The sequence below is a fragment of the Cajanus cajan genome, chromosome 5 (genome assembly GCF_000230855.2).
Source record: "Cajanus cajan strain Asha chromosome 5, NIPB_CcT2T_4, whole genome shotgun sequence".
NCBI lineage: Eukaryota > Viridiplantae > Streptophyta > Magnoliopsida > Fabales > Fabaceae > Cajanus > Cajanus cajan.
Window position 1 is genome coordinate 25860496 of NC_138521.1, and position 23498 is coordinate 25883993.

Here is a 23498-nt window from a genome sequence, read left to right on the forward strand (position 1 = left end):
TCTTTTCAATGGTTAAAAATCAATTTGTTGTGTCCATAAAAAAACTTAGATTAGACAATGGAGAGGAGTATTTTAATCAAACCATTACTTTTTTATGCCAAAAAGAGGGAATAATTCATGAATCTTCATGTGTCCAAATACCTCAACAGAATGGAATTGCAAAACATCAAAATAGACACCTCTTAACCCAAGGATTGTTGTTTCAAGAAAATGTTCCAAAAAGTTTTTTTTTTTTTTTGGGGGGAGGGGAGGGGGCGTTTGTTCTCACATCAACATATCTTATCAGTTGTCTTCCCATTAGAATATTGGGATTTAGGATCCCTATAGATGTACTTTCCTCTATCCTAACTGGTCCACCTCTAGTAACTTCAACCAAAGGTCTTTGGGTGTGTTTCATTTTACCATGTTCTTGGTCCACATTAGGGCAAACTTGATCCTCTAGCTCTAAAGTGTGTCTTTGGTGGATATTCCTATACTCAAACGGTTATAATAAGTGTTATTATCCTCCTTCCAAGAAAGTGTTTGTATATCAGGATGTCACCTTTCATGAGGAACAAAATTATTTTACTCAACCTTATTTTCAAAGGGATAGCCTTTGGGAACTTCCCACTCTTAAGACAAATTCTAGTGATCTTACACAAGAATTAGAACAAGCATTGGCTCAAATTGAATCTAGCAAAGATGCACCAGCCAAACCTGAAAATGATACAAGGTTTGGAAAGAACCCAATTTACACAAGATGGAAGGTCATTCTTGAATCAACACTTGGCCAAGAGGCCAATCCAACTCCTTCGAATTAGGTAACAAACTCTGATATTTAATTTTACATGATATGTTTTAGCTTCAAAAAATGAAATAAAAATTCCAGAACTTGATAATGACCTTTATCTTCCAATTGCCTTTAGAAAAGGAACCAGAAAATGCACCCAAAAACCTCTTTATTCTCTCTCAAATTATCTCATTTCACAAATTTTCTGCAGACCATATAACCTTTCTTGCAAACCTAAACTCTCAATTCCCAATTTCCCATTAATGTTTTTGAGGCATTATCTGATAAACATTGGAAGCAAGCTATGGATACAGAAATGAAGGCATTGGAGAAGAACAAAACATAGAAGTTGGTTTCTTTCTCGAAAGGAATGAAGCCAGTTGGTTGTAAATGGGCATATGCAGCAAAGTATAAGGTAGATGGATCAATTGAGAGGTACAAGATGAGATTGGTTGCGAAAGGTTTCACTCGAACCTATGGGATAGATTACTCAGAAACTTTTTCTTTAGTTGCAAAGATAAATACAGTTCGAAGGCTATTATCTCATACTGCAAATTGTGGTTTGGAATTACAGCAATTTGATGTGAAAGATGCTTCTTGAATAGAGAGCTTGAGGAGGAAATTTATATGGAGGTCCCATCAGGATATGAAGTTGCTGCCAATTCTGTCTGCAGGTTAAAAAACGGCTTTATGTGGGTTGAAACAGTCCCCATGAGCATGGTTTGGAAGGTTTACTAAGGTCATGACAACCTTAGGATACAAGCAAAGCCAAGGGGACCACATTTTATTCATCAAACACTTGTCCTTATGAAAAGTAATTGTATTGTTAGTGTATGTGGATGATATTATTGTCACCGGTAATGATTGGAAAGAACAACATCTCTTAAGTCAACATCTCACATGGGAGTTCAAGAAAAACTCTGGGAAAACTGAAATATCTTTTGGTAATTGAAATGTCTCACTCTAAGAAAGGCATTTTCATATCTCAACAGAAATATGTCACAAATTTACTCAAGGAGACAGACATGGCAGCTTGTAAACCTATGAGTAGTCCCATTACCATAGATTCAAATCTCAAATTGGGAAATGCAGATGATAGTGTTGCAGTTGTTAAGGAGATGGATCAATGTTTGGTTGGAAAAATTAATTTACTTGTCTCACACAAGGCCAGGTATTGCATTTGCTGTAAGTTTGGTCAACCAATTTATGCATTGTCCAAGAGAAGTTCACTTGCATGCCACATACAGAATTTTACAGCCAATTTATATAAAATAATTGGGAATATAGGTCTTGAAGCCTACATTGATATTGACTATGTAGGGTCAGTAACTATTAGGAGTTTGGATGTTGCACCTTTCTTTGGGGGAACTTGGTAACGTGAAGAAGTAATTTAATGCTGAAGCTGAATTTCGGGCTATAGCACAAGGTATATGAGAATTGCTTTGGTTGAAAATTATCCTAGAAGACTTGAAGATTAAATGGGATGGACCTATGAAACTCTATTGTGATAATAAGTTAGTAATTAGCATAGCTCGTAATCTTGTTTAGCATGATCAAACCAAACACATTGAAGTGGATAGGCATTTTATCAAGGAAAAGTTTGATAGTGGTTTGATTTGTACTCCATATGTACCTTCACAAAGATAACTTGCAGATATTCATCTAAAGGCTTGCGCTGTTCAGATTTTGAGAAAATAATATGTAAGCTAGGAATGGAAAAACATTTATTCTCCGACTTGAGGGGGAGTGTTGGAAATAGGAGTAATGATTGTTACTCTTCCAAGTATATTTAGTCATAGTGTTTAGCTGAGTTCAATGTATCTTAGGAAGTTGTGATACTTTTAATTGTTTTCTTGAAAATAGTTATCATTTGTTGTGTTTGCAACCATTATTATTATAAATAGATCAACTGTTGAGTGTGACTCACTCAAGCATATTCAGAAAATGAGATCTTTGTTTCTCTCTTTTAACAGTTTTAGTAGAAGAGGCCAACTTCTTGTGGCAATGTGCAATTTTGGTGCTTAAGCTTGGAGCATAACTACTCGTTAATGAGGTTTTCATAGCATGAAAATTGATTTGGGATATCATTCGACATTCCAATTTAAAATAAAATGCACTGTATCCAAAAAAAATATTCCTGATGTTTCCAAATTTTGTGAATACACAATTGAATGAAATGAACCTGAAGCATGAGCTCCTCCTTTGATGTAAAGGGAGACCAATCAAGAATTGTTTTCAAGTTGGCTGACCATTCATCCTGTGAGCTATAAATAATTGGCTCAGCCCAATTCCCAGATATGTCAAAATCTACCTGGAAGGCAAAGGAAACTGAATAAAAATATGAAAGCAGAAAATAATTGCTGCTACATATTTAAACATTGGAGGAAGGAAATATCACCATTGGAACAACAACATCATCTTGCCCAGTTTTCCGCAGAAAGGTATAGGATAGTAAACCCACACTTTGTGTTGCCCGGCTGAAACATTAGATGTTAAGAACTTAAAAGAATAAAATCCTATCCACAACTAAGAGATACAAATTTAATTCCAGAAAATGAAAAACTTTATATATAAAACCCAAAAAGCAAAAGGCAGAAAATATGCAGCAAAGAATAATACTAGCACACTACTCGTAACACAGCCATGGGAAACATGGAAAACTAAAAGAGGCATTTAAAAAGACAACATGTTGAAATTTGAATTGAAGACAAAATGGAAAAAGAGAAATTTTCAAATTTTTGTTTCTAAAAGCCAATTTTTCTCTACCTTCCCTAGTTACTTTTTCTTTAACCAAACAAAAGAAAATATATTGTTAGCCATTTTTCTCTCTTCTCTATTTTCTTTCCTCTCATCCAAACATATTATTAGAGTAGTTAGATCATTAGAGGATATTTCAAGTACATAAATAGAGGAAACTAAAGATGGAAGGGGTATTCGAAGAAATAGAAAACTTAAAGAATAGGGAATGTAACACCCCAATTTTTATAAAATTATATTAATAATACGTAGTATTTATTTTAGTGTTTTAATGTGTTTATTAGAAGGATTTTTAATATTATTTAGTTATTTGATATGAACTTTATTTTTATATATAACATGCTATTTTTACTAAAACGGAGAAGTATATTTTATATTATTTATCTATTTTATGTGAGCTCTATTTTAATATAAAAATGATTTTTAATTAATATTTGGATTATTTTCTATAAGACTTTTTATGATAACATGTTTTATCAAGAATTATGTTTATGTTATTTATTAAAAGGAGGAAATATGTTTAATTATTTTATGAGAAGGGAAGGAGGGACGTAGTGGTCTTTTGCTAAATATTATTATTATTATTATTATTATTATTCTTTATTTATTTTGAAGAAAGGAGGTGGTCAAGAGTTATTTTCACGCTTCTCATTTTCTCTTTTTTTTCTACGCGTTGTGCTCTGAAGACTCAAGAGAACCATGAGAAGGAGGTCACCAAGAAACCGTACGCGCTTCGTCTTCTACTCATCAAGGTAAGGGGGGAGTGAGAAACCTCACTCGGGGGTGTGGGAATAACTGTTGGGTAGCAGGATTGGCCCCCAATCCCTTGCTTGATGTATGCCTATAGGAACAGGCACTTTGAAAGTTTTCTGTTTTGCTTTCTAATTGTTTTTCTGAGTTTCTTGTGTGATTCTGAGTGTAAATATGCGTTCAATTTCGAGAATAGATAAGTTTTGATATGAATTAGAGTGCTCTTTCAGTTCCTACGAGAAACCTATGAAAAACAGGTAAATTTTGAATGTTTTTTGCTTTGGCTTTTGAATTTTCTATTGTGTTCCTTGATGATTACTGAGTATGAATGTATGTTAAATTTTGAGTTTGAATATGTTTTGATAGGGATTAGAGCGCTCTATGGGTTTCTACGGGAAACCCTACGAGAAATAGGCAAAATATGAATGTTTTCTGTTTTAATGTTTGAGTTTTCTGTTGTGTTCCTTAATGTTTGTTGAGTGTGAATGTGTTTAATTTTGAAAATAGAAAGTTTTAAGTCATGTTTGAAGGTGCTAATGGTGTGAGAATTGTCTTATTATGGTGTTGATGCAAGTGGTGTAATTTTATGAGCATGATGAAGACAAGAATCTCCAAATGATTTATGAGTATGACTATGAGAAATGTGAAATGTGAACAAGTGACATGAGACATGATGTGATATGATAAGTGAAATGTTGAATCCATGAGTTTGTGAATGTGTGACATACATCATATACATTTATGTGACGGGGTACGATATGGAGTACACCGTTAGGGAAGGCCCTCCAAGTGTGAAACATCTTGGAGGAGTCCTAGGGGATAGCGCGGTTTGGAAGGTCGAATTCTGCCCGTTTGTGTGCATGGGACGTATCTTACGCGGCTTTGCTATCTCGACGAGACCCTAGCAGTACATCCTTCTATTTGAGAATGTGCGGTTGAACCGGCATGTACTCCTAGACTACTCCAGGTATGTTACTTTAGCAGCATACCACGTGATATGTGATTATGAGATACGTGACTGACGTCACATGCATGCATTTATAAGTCGAGTCCATGACATCATTACATGATAAATGAATATGCATGTGATATTAATTGTGTATGTGTATTGTTTATATTGTGTTTGTGACTTGTATTATGTTTGTTGTGTGTGTATTGTCTAACATTTATTTCTGCACTTGAACTTGAGTGATATGTTTCTCACTCCCCTGTTGCTCTTTATATGTGTTTAAATTGTGTTGCAAGTGACCATCAACATGAGGATGTTGGTGATGAGGCTTAAACCTTAGTTGGGCGTACTCTGATAAGATATGTGACATCGGGCATAACTAGGCTTAGTTTAGGACTTCATTATTGTTATTTTGTTTTGGAAAAACCCATGTTTCATTTTCTTGTAAATTCCGCATTTGACCATGATTTACGTTTACGAATGTGAATTCTCTACTCTTATGTCAGTGGAATCATTGTTTTAATTCAAAACATTTTATTTACTCCGAGAATATGTTTTATAATTATTGTATATGTATGTTGGGGTAGAGGGTGTCACAGGAAAACCCTTGGAGGAGAATTCTTTCTCCCTTTTTCAATTGTTCAATAAAATTGTTCATTTCCCCGTCAATTTCCCATTTCTCTTTCCTAGGTTAATAATAGGAATTATGTGTGATAAATCTAACAAGTGGCAACAGGCTATAGGGGACAGGGGCATGGGTAGCATTAGGGTGGAGGGAATAAGATGGATTGCAAAGAGTTGGACTAACGGAGGGTACAAAATCTATGAAGGGCATTTTGGGAGGCTTATACCTTGGGGTAAGGGTAGCCATCTATGCTTTTCTTGGTCTATTTTTATTTCCATTTTCATTTGTTATTTCTTCCTGTTATTTGTTAGTGAAATTACAACAGTGCTCTATTCTTTCTATAATTCCAATGTGCTAACATGATGTATCAAATAATGGCACAATGAATTGAAAGTTGCACTAGTTCTTATTAAGCCTCTATGCATGATACACTAGTTGGTTTCCATCTTTGAAAAGATTAGGCTCTAAGGTCTAAAAATCATACTACGTGAATCTTTCACCAACAGTCACCACTCACCACACATTAAGAAACTTTTCATTCTATTTAGTATCCATCCTCTCTATAACATTAGGATACAAAACAATGTACAATTGCAGCTTTAACAATGTACAATTCGATCATGCTCAATTGTCCCTAATTGTCGGTCCTCGCTGTGTGACATCTTTGGTGGCCATCCGCTACTGTCGTCGGCCATCCCTCGTCTTGCTAGTCACCAGAGACCTAGTGGATCAAGGTCACCTATTTCAATGCAACCCAACCCTGTCAAGATCGGAGGCTAAATCCTCCAAACAAGCCTTCATGTGCCACCTTTACGCACTACCTTGTTTGGCACATATTGTTCACACGCCACTCTCCAATCACCGAAACTTCGTCGTGCCACCTCTATTGCAGTTGTCAACGCCTTCTGAGTTCATCTTGGGCCTCAATTAGGTTTTTAAAGATTGTTTGGATCATGGGCCTACTGTTCTCTTCTCCGTGAGTCTCATTTTTCGCCAGTTACAGCAAGATTACAACTTTTGTCCCTAGTTTCTCAATCTATGGAGAATAAGGTCCAGGACAATAGACTATGGTGCTTTTGATCATATATCTGGTGATGACTCCTTATTTTGTTCTATTTCTTCATCTAAAATCCTCACTTCATCTCCTTAGCCAATGGATCCAAAGCTGTCTCCCAAGGAGTTGGCCAAGTTTCTCTTACAACCTCCTTAAATCTAGTAGACTCTATCTTTTTTGTTTCAAAGTTTTCTTTTAATTTAATCTCCATAAGTCAATCAACCAAATCATTAAATTGCTCAATAACCTTTGATGCAACTAAAATATCTCAGCTAAAAAGACACATTTAGTCATTTTTAGACTAAAGATCTTGGCTGCCTAAAATGCTTTCTAGTCATTGAAGTTGCACAATCAAAGGAGGGCATTGTGATTTCCCAAAAGAAATATGCCCTAGACATCTTGGAGGAAACAGGCATGACTAATTGTAGGCCCATTAACAGGCCTATGGATCCTTATCAGAAACTGATAGCTAATCAAGGTGAACCATTTGTAGATCCAAAGAAATATAAGAAATTGGTTGGTAAACTTACGATTACAAGACTTGATCTTTCTATTGCAGTAGGGATTGTTAGTCAATTTATGCAAGCCCCTCACATTGATCATTGGAATGTTGTTATACGTATTCTTAGATACATCAAAAAGGCTCCAGGTGAAGGTTTATTATACGAGGACAAAGGAGACAGCCAAAGAAGTTGTTGTCTTTAATTCAGTGTTTCATGACAGGACTAAACATATAGAGGCGAATTGTCATTTTATTAGAGAGAAGTTGTAGTTAAAGGAAGTTGTCACTGAATTTGTCAATTCTAGTGAATAAGTTGCTGATATCATGACTAAATCCTTGAGGGGGAGTGTTAGATTATATATTGATAGATTTATGTATTTTGTATTTTATATTCTTTTCTCTGTATAAGATTGTTCCTTCTTTTGTATTCTCTCATAAATATAATATTCAGGAATGGAGGTGTTAGACACACCCAAATATTTTTCATTCAAACTTTCAACTTAAGGTGGGACAAACAAATTTAAGAAAAAAGTCTTACATATAGGGACAAAGGGAGTATGTACAAGGAATCATCTAAAATTGACACAAATCATGTCAAACATGGCCTTCAGCACATAGGAGTAAAAATACTAGCTAATTAGTAATGCAGACCTTCAAACACTTGTTTTGTCATCACTGTACTAGTTCACCATGGTACCATTGCGCCCACACATAATTTCCCATATAGATCAAATGAATAATTAACAACCAAAGGATAAAGCAAGATAGATCAAATCAATAAGATAAAAACAAAAAAAAATAGAAAACTTAAGATAATTAAAATTCAAACACACAAACCAATATTAAAATATGTACCTCGAACGCATTGCCCGACTGAAAACAATAACATCAGCACCAAGTCTCATGGTACTAGTCTTGAATCCATTGCCATCTTAAATAAAACAAGATGTTACTTAGAAAGAAACAAGTTGCATCACAACATACCACATTCACGAAAAAGGCTTGATTATACTTTTGGCTCTTTTAATTTGGAATTTGTATGACTTTGGTCTCCCAACTTTTTTCTGAGTCAATTAAGTACCTCTACTTTTAAAATCAAACAATTTTGGTCCATCTATCAATTTTCTTCTATCTAAAACCCTCAAATTTACATTTTCTATCCAGATAGTTATGGGTTTACAATAGGTTTAAGATACGAAATAATTTAAGAGGTTGAGTATGAAATTTAGTGGAAATTTGTTAAAATTTAAAGAATTTTGTAGGATGTAAGAAGGTTTGAAGAGGGGAAATTTTGATTTTTTTTATTGCATTATGGGTTAAATTTTATGGTTTAGTCAGTGATTTTTGAGTAGAAAAAGGTTTAAACCCTTTAACTCAATTTGATTTGTGAAGATCTCTAGAAGAAAATAAGAATTTGAGGGGGTTAGATAAAAGAAAATCGACAAAGGGATCAAAGTTGCTTGATTTTAAAAATAGAGGGTGTTAGGATCCAGTTGCAAGGTATGAGACTTGAGTCCCACATCAGAAGTATGGGATTCTAATGTGGGGTATATAAGGCTTTGGGCTCTCCAACTACAATAGTTAGCTTTAGTGGTGTGGTTCTCCCAAGGTTCTTATTAGAGGGGCTTAATTGGCTCAAAAAAATTGGGGACAAAAATCAGTCCAAACTAAAGGGACTAAAATTGCAATCAAACCCAAAAAAAAAAAAATGAAAGTAAATGCTTCATAGAATAAGGCAACCATAATAGGAAGAAAACATCATAACACATTTATATCTTCTACGTTTTGTAGTCATAATTAAATTGGCTTTTATGTTTTAAGAGAGGAAAAGAGCGAAATGTGTTTTGTGCCCGTGTAAATACTTCTATCATTATTCTCATCCTAAAATGCATACTATAAACTTAATTTCTGACATGTAATTGACTGGTTCAGCAACCTACAGATTGAACTAAAGGATAGAGAAGAAGAAAAGAACAAAAAAAACATGTAAAGATACAACTAAAATATAACTTGTTATCTCTCCAAAAACATGTATCTTTGAGAGTTTGTGGTTCTTTTTTTTTCATTTTCAATTGACACTCATCATTGCAAAATGCCAACTTGTTTTCATATTTTATTTTGTTTCCTTCATAAAATCATGAAAATGTAAAATGAAATAAAAACAAGCCAAAGTTTTGGTGATCATTAGTGAAAATATATCAACTAAAAATTAAACTGAAAACAAATTGAGCACCTATTGAAAAATATAAATATATATATGCAAATGTTAACATCAGTAGAGTTCTTTTAAGTAACATGCAGAAAAAGAAAGGAATAAAATAAATTCAGTTACACTGTCCAATTGTTGTCTTTGATTTCTTTGATGAATAACCCAAGCTCATGCATTTCCGAATTGAGTTAGGATCCATTCCACCACCATCATCTGCGTAGGAAACCAATGCTCCTGTAAGCCTTTGGTGCCAATAACTAACATATCAAACCAAAGAAATTACTATAAAAGTAAACATTATGCATATTTGGAATTGGACAGCACACCTAGGAAACATAATGCTGGTGAATTATCCTTCTTGATATCAAGTTTATCGACCTTCACAAAAGTTGCACCATTTTGAATCTAAAAGTATAAAGGAAAATTCACTATTCAGTAATAGTCATGCTCTATAAAAACAATTCTCAAATAGCTTATCGAAAGATACATCACATTGGCAGGCCTTAGTTGGAGATAAGTTTTGCAAGCATGCAAGTGATTTTCCCATTTTTGGACAAGTTTTGTTTTTCAGTTCTCTGTAAAGCCATATATTCAGTTTGCATAGCAGTAAACCAGTTTGTGTCAAATAGCGCATGTTTGACTGTTCGAAATTCTGTGTGAGAAAGTAACAGACTAGGATGAATTAGGGGGATGATTATTCCAGCTTTGGAACAAGTTTGCATGGAATGAGTGTTTAGTGTTTACAGGTTGACTGGGAGGAACTATTTGGGACAAGGTAGTGTTTGTAGGGAACAGAGAAGCATTAGATGAGGTGGATGGGGAAGAGGGAGCAGTGATCTGTGAGATATGTTGAGGTTGAGGGGAGTTGGAAGATATTAAGGGAATAGTGGCAGGAAAGGAAGGCTATATAGTAGGTGAGGGTTGAGGAGATGTAGAGAGAAAACGTTCAAAATAAGGGAAGCGATTTCATTGAATATGACATCTTTAAATATGAAAAATTTTCCAGTAAGACATCAGCATCTGTATCCTTTATGTGATGTAGAGTAACCAAGAAATATGCACTCATGGGAGCAGAAGTCAAGCTAATGAAAATTATAGGGATGAACTAACGAAAAACAGGCACATCCAAAAGTCTTCAGAAAATGCTAGTCAGGATCAGTTTTGAATAGAACTTTGTAGGGAACAGAAAATTTTAAGGGTACCGTAGGAATCCAGTTGATAAGTTAAACGGCAGTTAGAAAAGCATGATCCCAGAATTTTAAGGGAAGAGTTGTATGAATTAATAAATTAAGACCGAGTTTGTTAGACTGCAGGAACCACATGATTCAAATAGGATTTTGAAAGTGTATTATAGGAAAAAGGGTAAAAATAGGAATTAAACATATTTTATCCTTTGGCCTATTAGTTAGGATTTCGGTAGAAGAGTTAGTTTTCTGTTGTAAGAGATAAGGGTGGATTATTAGTTTGTAACGGAAGGGGCTTGCACCAACATTCTTTAAATAGGGCCTCTGTGTAGGAAGAGGGAAGGATTCATTTTTTTTTAGATACAAACTGGACAGATTCCAGTGTGAAAAGAGAATCTCCTTTGTGTACTTGTCTTCTTTTTCTGAAAATTAACAAAATCTAGAAGGAACAAAACCTTGTTGCTTTTGAACATTACAGAAATCCTAACAATTGGTCCGACCTGCCGTTTTCCTCCTTATCACGATGGAGCAACGCCTGCTGAAAGTGGAAAATACGACTACCAATCATGGAATCAAACTAGTAGAACTACAAAAAGATGTCGCGTACATCAAAGCAAACATGCCTGATCTAACCCAACTCCACAGCCTAATCATGGAATGTCTCACCAAGAAAACACCAAGCAATGATGATGGGCACTCTAGCACCACCAAAACGGGTTCCAGCGAAGACAAGAGAGAAGATGAGGACATGACAACACATTCTTGTAAATTTTTATTTTTAATATTTCAATGACATTAAATATAGACTTAAAACTATTTGTAATATAATTTTTTTAATTTCTTAAAAAAATTATAAATATCCATAAATATCCGTGGGTATTCAAGAAATTCATAGATACTCGCTTAATGGATACCCGCGCGGATATGGGGTGGGTATGAGGACAATTTTCATCTAGCAGGACAGGGGCGGATTTACTATTACCCACCTCAATGGGGCCCCATTGCCATCCCTAAAGGTAACGCATGACATTGGTTCCAAGTTTGGCATGACAAGGCCAAGAACCCATCTTGGGAAGATCTTTCGAGAGCCTTGATGGAGCGATATGGTGAGAATGGGTGGCACACTATGTATGAAAAACTAGCAGCCTTGCAACAGACAGGCAGTGTCGACGATTATGTCCAAGAATTTGAATTATTGGTTGCTCAAGCCAAACCCAATTCTAAGGAACAGGTCTTGGGGTATTTCTTGGTTGGATTACGTACTGACATTATAGGCTAGGCGCGCCCCCATGATCCGAAAAAGCTAAACCGCGCTCTAGAGATTGCGCATGACATAGAAGAAGCCATGAAAAAGGTTCGCAATTATGGTAATTCATAAGGAAGAAATTCTAATTCGGGATTCAGATATCAAGGGAACAACGAGATCGTTTTGCAAATAGAAACCACAGGCAACATCACAACGACCAGTGGCAACAATCACGAACCACAGGGCAAAAATTGTCCCAATTCTACCCCCAACAAGACCAAGACAAAGGGGAAATTCCTCCCAACCTACTAGAAATTGTGGAACTAGAAGCCTACCCTACCATGAATATATTAGACGACAAGAAGAGAATAAATGTTTTCGTTGCAGGCTAGCATTTGCTCCAGCACACCGCTGCCCAAAGAAGAATCTGCAGGTCATTATCTTGGCAAATGCCAAGAGTGTTGATTCAGAAAGTCCCAATGTTGAAGACGAGGACACAGTTAACACGGATTGCAACTAGTTGGACTTGTCCATGTGCTCAGCAAGAGGACTAACCACCCCACAAACCATGAAACTCAAAGGCCAATTGCACAATCAAGACATTTTTCTATTAATAGACAGTGGCGCCAGCCATAATTTCATATCGTAGAGGATTGTTGAAGAATTAAGCCTCAAAGTGGATCAAACAAAACCATCCTTTGTGAGGCTAGGGGATGGGAACCGCAATCAAACTCACAATAGTTGCAACAATGTGCAAATCAGAATGGGCGATTACACCATGGCAGGAGAATTTTTTATCTTTGATCTCGAAGGAGTTGATATCATTCTAGAGGTGGCCTGGTTGATGACTTTAGGGGAGGTTAAAGTAAATTGGAGGAACATGCAAATGAACTTTGTGCACCAAGGGCGACCTGTAACCATTCAGGGCAACCCAAGCCTATCCAAAGAGATGATCATCGCCAAAGCCTTGAGGAAATTGGACCAACGAGCTATAAAGTCCATGGCCATGCTATGGATAAGGGAGAAAAACCGTGACATACCCCAACAACTAACCCCTAACCAAGAAGAACAGTTGTAGCAAGCAAGGTTGTCAATCTCGAGAGTTTACGTAATCTCGTGGAGGCTCCGTAAACTCATATCGTAAACTTGTAAGAGATTACTTAATAAAAAAAATTATAAAAATAATTAAAAATAACATAATAATTAAACATTTACACTCTATATTAAAGAGTAAAATAGAAAATTACATTAATAATAAAATAATTTATTAAATATAACAAGATTACAGATACCAGGATTGCACTATTCTAATTTATTTATATATATAAATATTAAATAATTTATAATACAAATAATTAATTATATACATATAAAAAATAGAAACATAACTTAATTTATACATTACATATTTTTAATAATAAAAATTTATAGAGTTAAACAAAATAAAAAAAATTAAGAAAATAAAATATTTAAGGTCTTATATTAAATTTTTTATTAATTAAAATATTATCTAAATTATAATAATAATAATCAATAATTAATAATAAAGAGAAGTTACTTTCTAAAAAAAATAGTGAAGTAAAAACCCCCTTAACCAAATCAAAAGATAAAATAAAACTTGGCCCATTTGGCCCAACTTTTCTAACCCTAATTATTTTTCCTGCAACCTTTCTAATCATGAGACTCAAGTCGTCGTTGCCGTTGCCTTCCCTCTTAGAAGAAGACAGATCTACAGATGTTGGAGAAGACAGAGCCCCCGTCAGAGAAGACGGAGCCGCTGTCAAAGAGGACAGATCGATGGAGATCTGCCAGAGAAGACAGATCAGTGGAGATCCGTCGAAAAAAGAAGAGAAGATTCGTCGCCCACCTGCGATCGCGTTGCCACACTCAACCACTTTCGCAGCCGCTCCGACAGCTCCTTTAAAGTGCTCTGCAACAAACTTTTTGTAGCAGCATGGAGCCGCTCCGCTCCGATGCGCCGCGATTGCAATCGCGACAACCGCTATTGACTACCATGTTTCAGCCCTAACCCAAAAAATGTGATCTCTTAAACTCGGGACTGATCTCGCGATATTACACGAGATTGTACGAGATCACCGAGATTACTCCGAGATTACTCAAAAACGAGTTTACTCCCGAGTTATACAAGTAAGCTATCCTAATTCCTAATCTCGTACGAGTTATCACTAGAGATTGACAATCATGGTAGTAAGTCCTAACAAAATTCACTCGGTTTTTTTCCAAACCACAAGGACTACCACCACACAGAAACATTGACCATAGGATCCCCATCAAAGTCGGGATGAACCCTATCAATGTGAGACCTTATAGATACCCTTACCTACAGAAAAACGAAATAGAGACGCAAGTGAATGAAATGTTGGCAGCTGGAATAATCATGCCAAGCAACAACCCATATTCGAGTCCTATCATTTTAGTGAAAAAGAAGGACAGAAGCTGGAGATTTTGTGTAGACTACCGCGCCCTGAACAAAGCCACAATTCCAGACAAATTTCCCATCTTGATGATAGAGGAACTATTGGATGAACTCAAATTTCCAGACTTCAACCTTGAGAACAAGGTTGTTTCAAAGGAGGGAGGTATTAGACCTCAAGAAAAGAAGTTTCTCAATATTTTGTCCATTAGGGGTTACATGAAAAGAAGTGCCTAAATCTGGACATCATGACCCTAGCAAGGTTGGCCCAACATTAGTGACCATAGCACTTGGTGTATTGGTTGACAATGCAAGCGGTCAAACCCAAAAATTTGATGAAGGAAGAGCTTGACCCCAAGGTGGAGCAGATGAAACATTAGGTTCAGTGTAGAACTTAGCATAATTTCATTAAGGAGGTCCGACATTTCAAAAACTGCTAAAACTATAATATGAATTAGCAAAATTTGGTTAGAACTGAGGTTGATAGTGTTGATTGAATCGATGACAGCAAACAAAGGTTGTGTGTCCGAACTTAAAACATACTTTGCACTGAACATTGGAATAGCTACCACAGCCACTCTAGCCACCACGATTAAGAGCACCATGAAAATTCTAAAATTCTTCAGAAGATTGTTCTTGAGTAAAATGAATGTGTGCTTGCACAAAGACTAAATTTTTCTAATGGTACGTAAGTAGGAGGTTCAAAAACATGAACAAGATTGAGCGAATTTGATGCAAAGCTTTTGTAATCACATCTCATGCGCAAGAAGTAGCACTTCAACTCTATCAATAGGTAGGTTTCAAACTTGCAATCTATTATAGAGATTACCAAACTGTATTCTTGAGGAAGACCTTAGAGGATAACATCAACATGCTTTTCAAGTGATACAGTATCTCCAATAGATGCGAGAGAGAGTCAACCAGTGACTAGATGCAAAGAAGAAAATCCATCATAGACTGGTCATTGAGAGTAGTAGCACAAAGCTTTGTGCGTAATTGTCGTGCTTAAGCACCAGTCTATTTCTGAAAATAGTCATGAAGCTTCTCCCAAAGCTCAAATGAATGAGTAAAGCCAAGAACTAGAGAGAAATATAAATGAAAGTGATGATTTTAGTCAATGAAAGAAACATTTGATCCTGTTGTTTCCAAGCTTCATACTTAGGATTAAGAATCGCGTTATCGCGATCTAAAGAAGAACAATATTGAAGCAAAATATTTGGAGCAACAACAAAATGGTGAAGATGATGTGTTTTAATCACGTTGTACTTGTTGCCACCATAAAAAGGAAGTTTATATCATCAAGCTTCCCAAAAATAGAATGCAAGAATGCTACTGGAGAATTCATAGTCATCCTAAGTGGTGGTGGTGGTGGTGGCAGAAGAGAACTAGAAGGATCCATCATGGATCAAATGCTCTTGATATCGTATTGAGTGAGAGAGAAAAGGAAAAATAATATCTCTGATTTTATTGAAATGAGCTAGATGATTGGATCAATTTACAAGTTGGTATATATACAAGAGGAAAACTAACTCAACTGAATAGCTTGTACAGCAAGCTAGATCAGTCCTATACAAGAAGCTATTACAAAATGAAAGTCAGTAGTCTTGTAGACGACTGAGATACAACAGGAGTAATATACTCTTGTAGACCTCAACATCTACATTATATATTATATATAATATGTAAAAGGTCTGAGCACTATAGCTTCTAATTCACTTTTCACTTAGATCAATAAAATCAGTTTTCCTATGAGAAACAATTCTTTCGTAACAATGAAGAATACAAATTTTTATCCCTATCAAACAAGTGAGACAACCCTTGTTGATACACCAACATTGAAATGTCATATTATAGAGCCAACCAAGAGAGCACTTAAAGCAGACAACAAAGCTCGAGTACTAAATGATATTTTTTCACACACACTAACTAGGATTATCTCACTGCCTAGAAAAGTGTAAATAAATTTACATTAATCATACCTCGTCAACAGCATTATCCAAAAGCTCAGCAATGGCTGCCAATAATGAAAGGCACATATGAATAACCAAGTAATGCATCATATACATGAAATATTTAATACAAGAAGTCTTCATTGAACATTTAAAAGAGACATTATGATATCCCAAACACCCTTCTTCTTGCTATCCAAAATTGTCTTAGAAACCCATCATTTGATTCATTTTTAAATACTATATAAAAACCTCCTAAGTGGTAGAAACAAACTCAGACAGCAATTTGAAACTTCAATTTAATAAGAATACAAGTCAGTCAACATCTTGAATGCACACAAAGAGAGTCCTCAAATGTTTGCTATTTCCCCAGTTAACACTTCATAAAGCCTGAGCGCATAAGTTGTGTAGAACTCTAATTTTGGCAAGCAACCAACTTGGACTAGTTGGCAACCATATGCATCCTGGCAAACAGACAACTACATTCCAATTTCCAAATCAGGAAAAAAAGCATGTCAGGGAGAAAATTCTCCAGTCACTCACTAGAAGTAGATTACACACTAAACCAGGCCAAAAATAAAGTAACATTGTATTTGGAGTGTACTTATACAAGTTAAACAGATTTTACCAATCAAATTTCACGTTTGGAACAACTTTTAATGAAGTAATTTGTTTTATTACATTTACTGAGAATCTGTGCGACAAATAAAACTAATAAGAGAAAAAATAACCATTCAAATAACTAACTAAAAAAAACAAATCTATGCACACAATCTGATTCAAAAGGATTTCAAAAGCAAATACAAGAGAGCCAGAGAAACCAACCTCCAAAAGCCCATTTATGGGATGTTGCATTAGAATGCAGAAACTTGGGATGCACCCGAGCATGTTCCAAGTGACCTGCAATTGGAGCGGAAACAGTAAAATGTTTGAATGGCAGGGTTTGGAAGAGAAAGAGGAATACAGGTTAATTTCTCGACCAAAATCAATATTTTTCATATTTTATTAGTAGTGTCAACTGTCATAACTCATCAGATATGAAGGAACCGGACGGCCGTTAATCTGTAGCCCCTTTTCAATTATTGAGTTGTATTTTATAGTTATGGTCGTTGTACAAAAGTTATATCTTCAAGAGTGGATCACACCCACAACTATGCACACATATATATCCACTGATCCAGTATTGTTGTAATTCAGATTTTGACACTCAACAGAGTTCAGAAATTTTTCTGTTCACCTTCTCCCTCGATTCTAGTCTTCACAATTTTAACATGTAAAACATTTTTCAAAATAAAAGAAATAAAATGAAACATCAGCATGTAACCTTCCAAGGTTTTAAAAACAGCTGCGCATGGTTTTGACGCAACATCAAGGTTTTCAGAGTATGTGCAATTGCAACATGACCGCAATTGTGTCGTATTTGTCTGCAATTTCCCACAACATCAAAACGCAACTAAACACACCAATTGCAACCTCAATTTAAAACCTTACTTCCTAGTCCTACCATCAATCATTCATTGTTTGAAAAATTTCATAACTATATCAACCATTCCCTTCTAAACTCCTTCATCAGAACATAACCTAAGAGAATGATGCGAATATTAAATTAAATTTTAAAGCAATAGAAACAAAACCTTGAAAGGGAGGGGGCTTCGAAGAGGGACCAACAACATAATCCCCAGCTTTCCAGAAACTTCGAGACTGACGGTCAGAGACCGACAAAGCGGAACTTGACGCAGGAGTTTCTTGTTGCGCAAGCTCAACTTGCGGAGATGGAGTTCTCTGCGACGACGCGTCATTTTTAGCGGGAACCGCCGCAACGACGGCGTCGTCGCCGTCGTCGCTGTCAATGTCGACGACGGGGACGTTGTTTTTCTCTGTTTTGGGAAGCAGGGACATGGAAGCGGAATCAGGGATACACGGTGGCGGGATTTCTCTAGTGAAGTGAGGAAAATGAGTGTTTGTTTTGATGGGTAAGGAATGATCAATTTTTATTCCTTTTTTGCCCCGCCCGAACCAGAACGTACCCGGAGCAATTTTTAAATAGGGGACGGATTGGCTTTTTTACATAAATAAAGGGGTAATATTTTTTAAAAATTTTCAAAATGGGTAGAGTTTTAATTTTTAAAATATTCCTAATAAAAAAGGGAAAGTTGTGCTCTGAAAAAGACTATATTTAAAAAGAAAATTCGTGTTTTTTTATGTTAAAATATAGAATTTATTTCCATCGGTCATCCGTCATTATAAAAAGATTAGATTTTTTTTAATTTTTATTGTTTGAATTATTTATTTTTTTGTCTTTATAATTTAAAATAAATATTTTAGTTTATAACTTAATTTTTATTTTTTTTAATATTTATAATTTAAAATAAATTTTTTTAAAAAAAAACTTTAATTTTTTTAGTTATTATCATTCATTTTTTTAACGTCTCTTTTTTATGATAAAAGTATTAATTAAATTAATTTAATTTTATATGTTTGATATCAAATTTATTTAATTGGAGTTATTCTAATTAAATTAGATTTATTAGAAATTTATGTCTTTTTAATTTTTACATACTATATCACGTTAACACACACAAAAAAAATGTTAAAAAAAATAAATAATAGAAACTAAAAGTATTACAAAATTACAAGTATATAAACTTAAATATATATCTCAAACTATAGAGATTAAAAATAATTGAAAAAGGTAAGTATAAAAACTAAAAAAATTATTTTAAATTATAAGAAATAAAAGGTAAAGTAACTATTATTAACGAAACTTTTCCTCAAATGGAGAGCTTTGCTAGGATTTTTGTTTCTAAGAACGCTATTGAGGATGATCCTCTACACAAGAGTATGAAAAAAGGTTAAAATGAAGGCTTCAAGTAATGATACACCTAGTGCGGAAGATGCTTGTATGGAAGTTTTTTGGAGATGATGCTGCGGAAAACAAAAGTCCATCCAAATCTTATATGGACAGTCTCGTGTCATCTAATAGGGGAAAAGTTTTTTCGGATTTTAGAAGCTTAATCAATCAAAGAGATGGAATGTCCAGAGGACGAGTTCTATAAAGATCAAGATGCATCTGAGGGAGATAACATAGAGCTTGATCCCTGCCCTAAGATTCACATCACATAACATAGAGCTTGGTCATCAATGTTCTGGGGAAACGGGTGGCTTTCAGAATGCTAGATAACAAAATCCAACGAGAATGGGGAAAGAACGGCACAACTAGATTAGTGGACTTATCCTAAGATTTTTATCTAGTGCAATTTGGGTCTGAGGACGATTACAAGCATGCTCTTTTTGAGGGTCCATAGCTCAATGCAGATCATTACATCGTAGTGCAAAGATGGAGACCGTTTTTTACAGTCACTGCTAAGCAAACTCATAAAATTGCTGCCTGGATTCGTATTCCAGGATTACCTTTTAAGCTGTTCATTGATCGTTTCCTTTGGAAAGTTGGAAGCAAATTAGGTACTATGCTAAAAATCGACAAACTCACTTGGATTCAATCCAGGGGTCGTTTTGCTAGGATATGTGTGGAAATTGATTTACAAAAAAATTTCGTGGCACAAATTATTGTGTTAGGACATATTCTAGAACTTGAATATGAAGGTCTCCACTCTATATGTTTCAATTGTGGAACGTATGGCCATAAACAAGATTTTTGCCCTCATAATTTGATCAATAATGATCACGATATAGAAAAAAAGCAGTTGAAGCAAAGATGGTGGTTGATGACCAAGTGACAAAGCCAAACAACAAGGTGGAGAATCGTAATCAACTATCGAAGATCTCACCGAAGGAAGTGGCTGACCAAACTATCGAGGATGAACAGTATGGGTCGTGGATGCTAGTCAAGCAAAACAGAAAATCCCTTAATTCTCGGTATAAGAATTTTAAAAATGATATCAATAAACCCAAGATTCTAGCAGATAAGATCTATGATATGCATAAAGATAATATATCTGGTGTGAACAGTTTATCTAATCCTATCAATTTTGGGACGTCACAAACAAATCCTACTAATTCTCAAACTATGATTTGTAACACTTTTGGTGGAAAGAATCCACAAGGTAACTGCAAAAAAAGAAGATAATAATAGTCATTTAATTATTAGCAAAAGGACACTAGTACAAAAGAGGTAATTTACGTATGTTATTTTAAGCTTTTTACGTCAAAAAAAAGTCTGACGTCAATGCAGGAGACGTAAATTTACGTCGATTGTGAAAATTGACGTAAATTTACATCAGTTGTGAAAATCGACATAAATTTACGTCGGACATTGCCAATATCCAACGTAAAAAAAAGATGTAAACAAAAAAAACCATAACGAGTGCAAGTAGAACGGGTCATTCTACTTGGAGAACAGGTCGTTCTGCTTGATAGAACAATCCAGAAGAAAAGGCCAACAACCCAAACAAATGAACAACCTAAAGATCGAATAGAACAAATAGCCATACTAGCAATGCGAAGCAAAAGGTGTTAGAAAACCCTGATTCATACCTGATCTGCAACAGTGTGCGAACGAGTAATGAAGAGTTCACCCCACTCTACAAAAGACAGAAAAAACGATTAAGCAACAAAGGGGAGGGAAAGGGTTTATACAGAGAAGAATCTAGAAAAGTGATGAGATTCGAGTGAATGCGTGCGTGCGTGTGCCTCCCATGCACTCTTCTTATTCACTTTCGCTACTTTTTTTTACGTCGGACTTGGTAGGGTCTAACGTAAAATGTAAAATCTACGTCGGTTGTATGTCGTGTCCGACGTAGATTTTACATTTACGTCGGACCCAACAGGTCCGACGTAAAAAAGTTCACAAAAATTGCAAAAATGCCACCGCATCTGTTTTACGTCAGTTTTTGTTATGTCCAATGAGAAAGAGGTGACGTAAAAGACTCATTTTCCACTAGTGGGAATATTGTAATTAATGTTTCTGATCAACACTAGAGACATGGGACCCAATGTGAAAACAATAATCAATTTTTAAATGGATCATGCCAAGCAGGTGTGTCCCAAATAAAAGGAAAATTTGAAGATTCCACGTCAACTGAGGCGCATACAATTCATGCAAAACATGAAGCGAAAAACTCGAAGACGGTTCTCACGAGTCTTAAGAATTTTGCTACGTGTGAAAATAAGCCCTTCACTAGGGTTTTGGATGCTTTATCATCTATAATATAGCCTGGCAAACAGATTGTGGCCTTGGCTAGTCTTCTACGTTGTCACTTCGAAGAGGAGGGGAAGAAGATTTCAAGTTATCCAGATGGAAAGCAGGCTATATTGGATAGCCATAATGGTTCTAGGGTTTCTAACCCCAATCTTTAACCAAGTTATCATTAATAATTCCATTAGAGAACATCGTGTAGGTGTACTATGCTTGTTGGAGACCCACATTAGTGGTCCTGCTGCACAGAAAGTTATTAACCGAATTAGACTTGATAGTTCCTTTCAAGTGGATGCGCAAGGTTTTGCAGGTGGTATTTGGATGTTTTGGGATTCAACCAAGTGGAAGATTGATGTCGTGAACCACTCGAACCATATCCATACGAAAGTCACTCATGCATCAAGATCATGGTTCATGAATTTCATCTATGGCAACCTCCACTCCCAGTTTCGGGTGGAGCTTTAGAGAGATATTCGAAGACTTGCAACGGAGATTAATGGTGCATGGTGCTTATTAGGAGATTTCAAGTTGTCCTACAAGATGGTGAAAGACAAGGAGGTGCGCGAAGAGCTTATTATCAAGGTGACCATTCCTTTCGTGAGATGGTGCGAGATTGCAATCTCATTGACATGGGATATTAAGGTTCTCCATTCACTTGGAAAAGAGACAACCTTTTTGAGCATCTAGACCGTGTGTTAGATAACCTTGATTGGTAGATGGACTTCTGCCACACTGATGTGATTCATTTACACCCGTTAAAATTGGATCATAATCATGTTATGATTAGATTTAGTGGCAGGTTCAACTCCAATCAACAACGTCATCCTTTTAGATTTGAAATGGCTTGTCTCACCCACCCGGACATTTCAAATGTAATCAGGAATAGCTGGATGGAGCAATCTGACTGGCATAGTAAAATGGAGAATCTTCAGCAACATCTCAATCATTGGAACTGTAACACCCCGAATTTTTCTACTAATACTACGAATAATTATTATTTATTTTTGTATTTATGAAGATTATTTCCTTATAATTATTTTGATTAATTGAATGGGTTTGATTGAATTTTTTAAAGGTTTTAATAATAATCATTTATGAAAATTATTTTTTATAATATTATTAATTATGATATTTTGTTATAATTATTATTTGAAGAAAATCATCTTTTAAATTGTATTGATATTTTATTTTAATTTGATATATATATATATATATATATATATATATATATATATATGTTATTTATTTATTAATTAATTAGTGAGGCTGGATTTTCATAGCCCCGGAACAGGCCGTTCCACTTTGGGAACGGGCCGTTCTAGATGTGGTTTTAAAGAAAAAAATATTGACTCAGAACGGGCCGTTCTGGTTTTGGAACGGGCCGTTCTAGGAGAGACTTTTGTACATGTTCTATGTGCCCAGAACGGGCCGTTCTGGCCAAATCCTGATGCCTATAAATGCGTTCCGGCACTCCAAAAAAAACGCATTTTTTCACTTTTGACCCTTTTTCTTCTACACTTTCTGGAGACCAAGGGAAACCCCGAGAGGAGATCCTGCTTCAGTTTCAACCCCTGTTTATCGAAGTAAGGGGGGAGTGAGAAACTTCGCTCTAGGTGTGGGATTGTATGCTGGGTAGTGAGATTGGCCCCCAATCCTGTGTTTGTTGCATGTCATATTTTTCTTGTATATTCCAATTACTCAATTAATATGCGTGTATGAATAGAAACTTTGTTTAGGCTATGATTGTGGAATTTGGTGCTCCTATGGGTTCCTACGGGAAATCCTAAGGGAGTGCATTGGTGCTTGTATGAGTAAATTTAATTGTGATAATAATTATATACATGAATTGTCTTACTTTAAATGTTTGTTGCATAAATTCGAACGCTCTATGGGTTCTTGAGAGAACCCTATGAGC

General features: G+C 35.4%; 1 protein-coding gene across 1 annotated transcript in view; it reads right to left on the reverse strand.

Moving 5' to 3' along the window:
* Positions 1-18441, reverse strand: part of LOC109814116 (protein MICRORCHIDIA 1) — a 52809-nt gene extending 34368 nt beyond the window's left edge. The window contains exons 1-8 of the mRNA XM_020378466.3: positions 18063-18441; positions 17254-17328; positions 16459-16493; positions 9942-10020; positions 9739-9828; positions 8262-8337; positions 3168-3246; positions 2952-3080 (exon numbers count right to left, since the gene is read on the reverse strand). Coding sequence (XP_020234055.1) covers positions 2952-3080; positions 3168-3246; positions 8262-8337; positions 9739-9828; positions 9942-10020; positions 16459-16493; positions 17254-17328; positions 18063-18327 — 828 coding nt within the window. The 5' untranslated portion in view covers positions 18328-18441. The remainder of the gene's footprint in view (positions 1-2951; positions 3081-3167; positions 3247-8261; positions 8338-9738; positions 9829-9941; positions 10021-16458; positions 16494-17253; positions 17329-18062) is intronic.
* Positions 18442-23498: the final 5057 nt, after the last annotated feature.